Source organism: Galeopterus variegatus, unplaced genomic scaffold (assembly GCF_000696425.1).
Source record: "Galeopterus variegatus unplaced genomic scaffold, G_variegatus-3.0.2 Scaffold670, whole genome shotgun sequence".
Lineage (NCBI taxonomy): Eukaryota > Metazoa > Chordata > Mammalia > Dermoptera > Cynocephalidae > Galeopterus > Galeopterus variegatus.
This window is the reverse complement of record NW_007726781.1, coordinates 113,990-115,863: the sequence shown is the minus strand read 5'-3', so window position 1 is coordinate 115,863 and position 1,874 is coordinate 113,990. Positions and strand designations below refer to the sequence as shown.

The following is a 1,874-nucleotide window of genomic DNA, read 5'->3' as shown; positions in this document are numbered from 1 at the left end:
CTCGCTGGCTGAGCACGGTGCAGCCGGTCACAAAAAAAAAAAAAAAAGGAAAAAAAAGAATGGGAATGAAAGAAAACAGGTACTAATTATTAAACAGTACTGTATTAATAATTTTTAAATAGTTTCATTTAATGCTGTGTGAACAGATGGTAACAAATATGAAGACTCTAAGATAAAACATTCAGGAGGGAGATGGAAATGCAAAATATTTAGTGAGCAGAGACCTACTGGCAAGCCAACTCAAGAAAAAGTAAGACTTCCACTCCTTGCTAGTTCAGATCGTTATATCAAAATCCAAGGAATTAGATTTTACTTTTAATCTACAAGGTTTAGAAAACTTACAGGGCAGATTTTCCTGTGCGGGGATCTATATAGGTGGTTGTTCTTCTATTGTGGTCCACAAAATATGGAATTCCGTCCACTGTGAATCTCATTTCCCAGCCTTCAGGTAAGGGCTTTTCATTTAATTGACTACAAAAATCAGGAAAAATATAAACAAAAATATTAAAGAGCTGCTTGTCTGCCAAGTACAGAAACTAAAAATACCTATACAAGTAGTGGAAATCTTATAAATAACCATTTAGTCCAGTATTTTAAGTTGTGTACTAGACATCTTTATCTGGACATCCTACAAACACGTTAAACATAACAAGTCCACCAACCACTGAGGGTCTTCTCCCATCTAACTGGCCTATGTTCCCCATCTATCTAATAACCTATCCTAAAAAATCTCCTGGTAACCAAGCTTTACCCATTCTGCCTTAGAAGTCTTCCTGTTCATCCCCATTTTCAATCCCCAACACCACTCTTACTCTGGGCTTTATTCTTCTCTCTCCTAAACTTTCCTAACAGCCACCTAACTGGTTTTCCTGTCTTTAGTCTCACTCTGGTTTTACTATTATAGTGATATTGCTGACAGAGTTGATTTCTAAACAAGATCTCATCAAATTAGTTCTCTCTTTAAAGGGCTAACAGTGTTCCACCACTACCAGTTAAGATCTAAACTTCTCCATCTAGCACTCACTGAGCCTCTATACTGTGGCCTCAAAGATCTCTTTCAGATTTATCTCTGGAGCCAAACCTCCAACTCCCTTCAATGAACCCTGTGACTTCAAAGTGTATGACTTACTCATTATTTCCCTTTCCATGATCTGTCACACCTCCAAGTGAAGCCTTTCTCTTTGTCCTGAATCTTTCTATTATTTTTCTATTACAGCAACTAAACTGTTCTTTATGTAGTATTCCCATCCATTTCCTTAATGCTTGTCTTTATACCTGGAAAACTCTGTAACCCTAAGCAAGCTGCTTAATCTCTCTAAACTTCAGTTTCTTTATCCATAAAATAAATATAGCTGTGCTTATGTAATAAGACTGTATGAGGAATAAATAAGACAAGTAAAAAGTTTAGCACAGTAAGCCCTCAAACTGTAAATATTACTACTCTTCCTACCACTATAGGTCTGTCTCTTATGTGTTTCAGCTTGTGTGTTTGGCAACGACTTCCCACCTTGCAAATATTACGAGTCTTAGAACAAAAACTAGATCATAAGGAAATAATGACTTATATAAATGACTTAATTTTAATTTTTTATATATTAAAATAACTGAAGCATTAACATAAATATTCAAAATTGCTTACTAGTGAATCTAAGAATTTTATTTTTACAAAAATAGTAAATAAAATAGCGTACAAAAATATTACACTAGAATGAGTAGGGAACTATTGAATACTTCCTTTGCAGTCGTTATTTGTACATTCTGACATAATGGCAGCCTGTCTTTTAGTTGGTTAGGTGTAAGAAATGTTGCAAAATTTATCCATATGTGCCAGTTTATTTTTTTCTATTTGACAGTTCAATTTTCTCATCTGGTGG

The 1,874-nt window shown here is 34.7% G+C and overlaps 1 protein-coding gene across 1 annotated transcript in view; it reads right to left on the bottom strand.

The window, feature by feature from the left end:
• The window catches only part of ITCH (itchy E3 ubiquitin protein ligase), a 114,738-nt gene that overhangs the window by 33,646 nt on the left and 79,218 nt on the right, over positions 1-1,874 (bottom strand). The window contains exon 14 of the mRNA XM_008571249.1: positions 343-471. Coding sequence (XP_008569471.1) covers positions 343-471 — 129 coding nt within the window. The remainder of the gene's footprint in view (positions 1-342; positions 472-1,874) is intronic.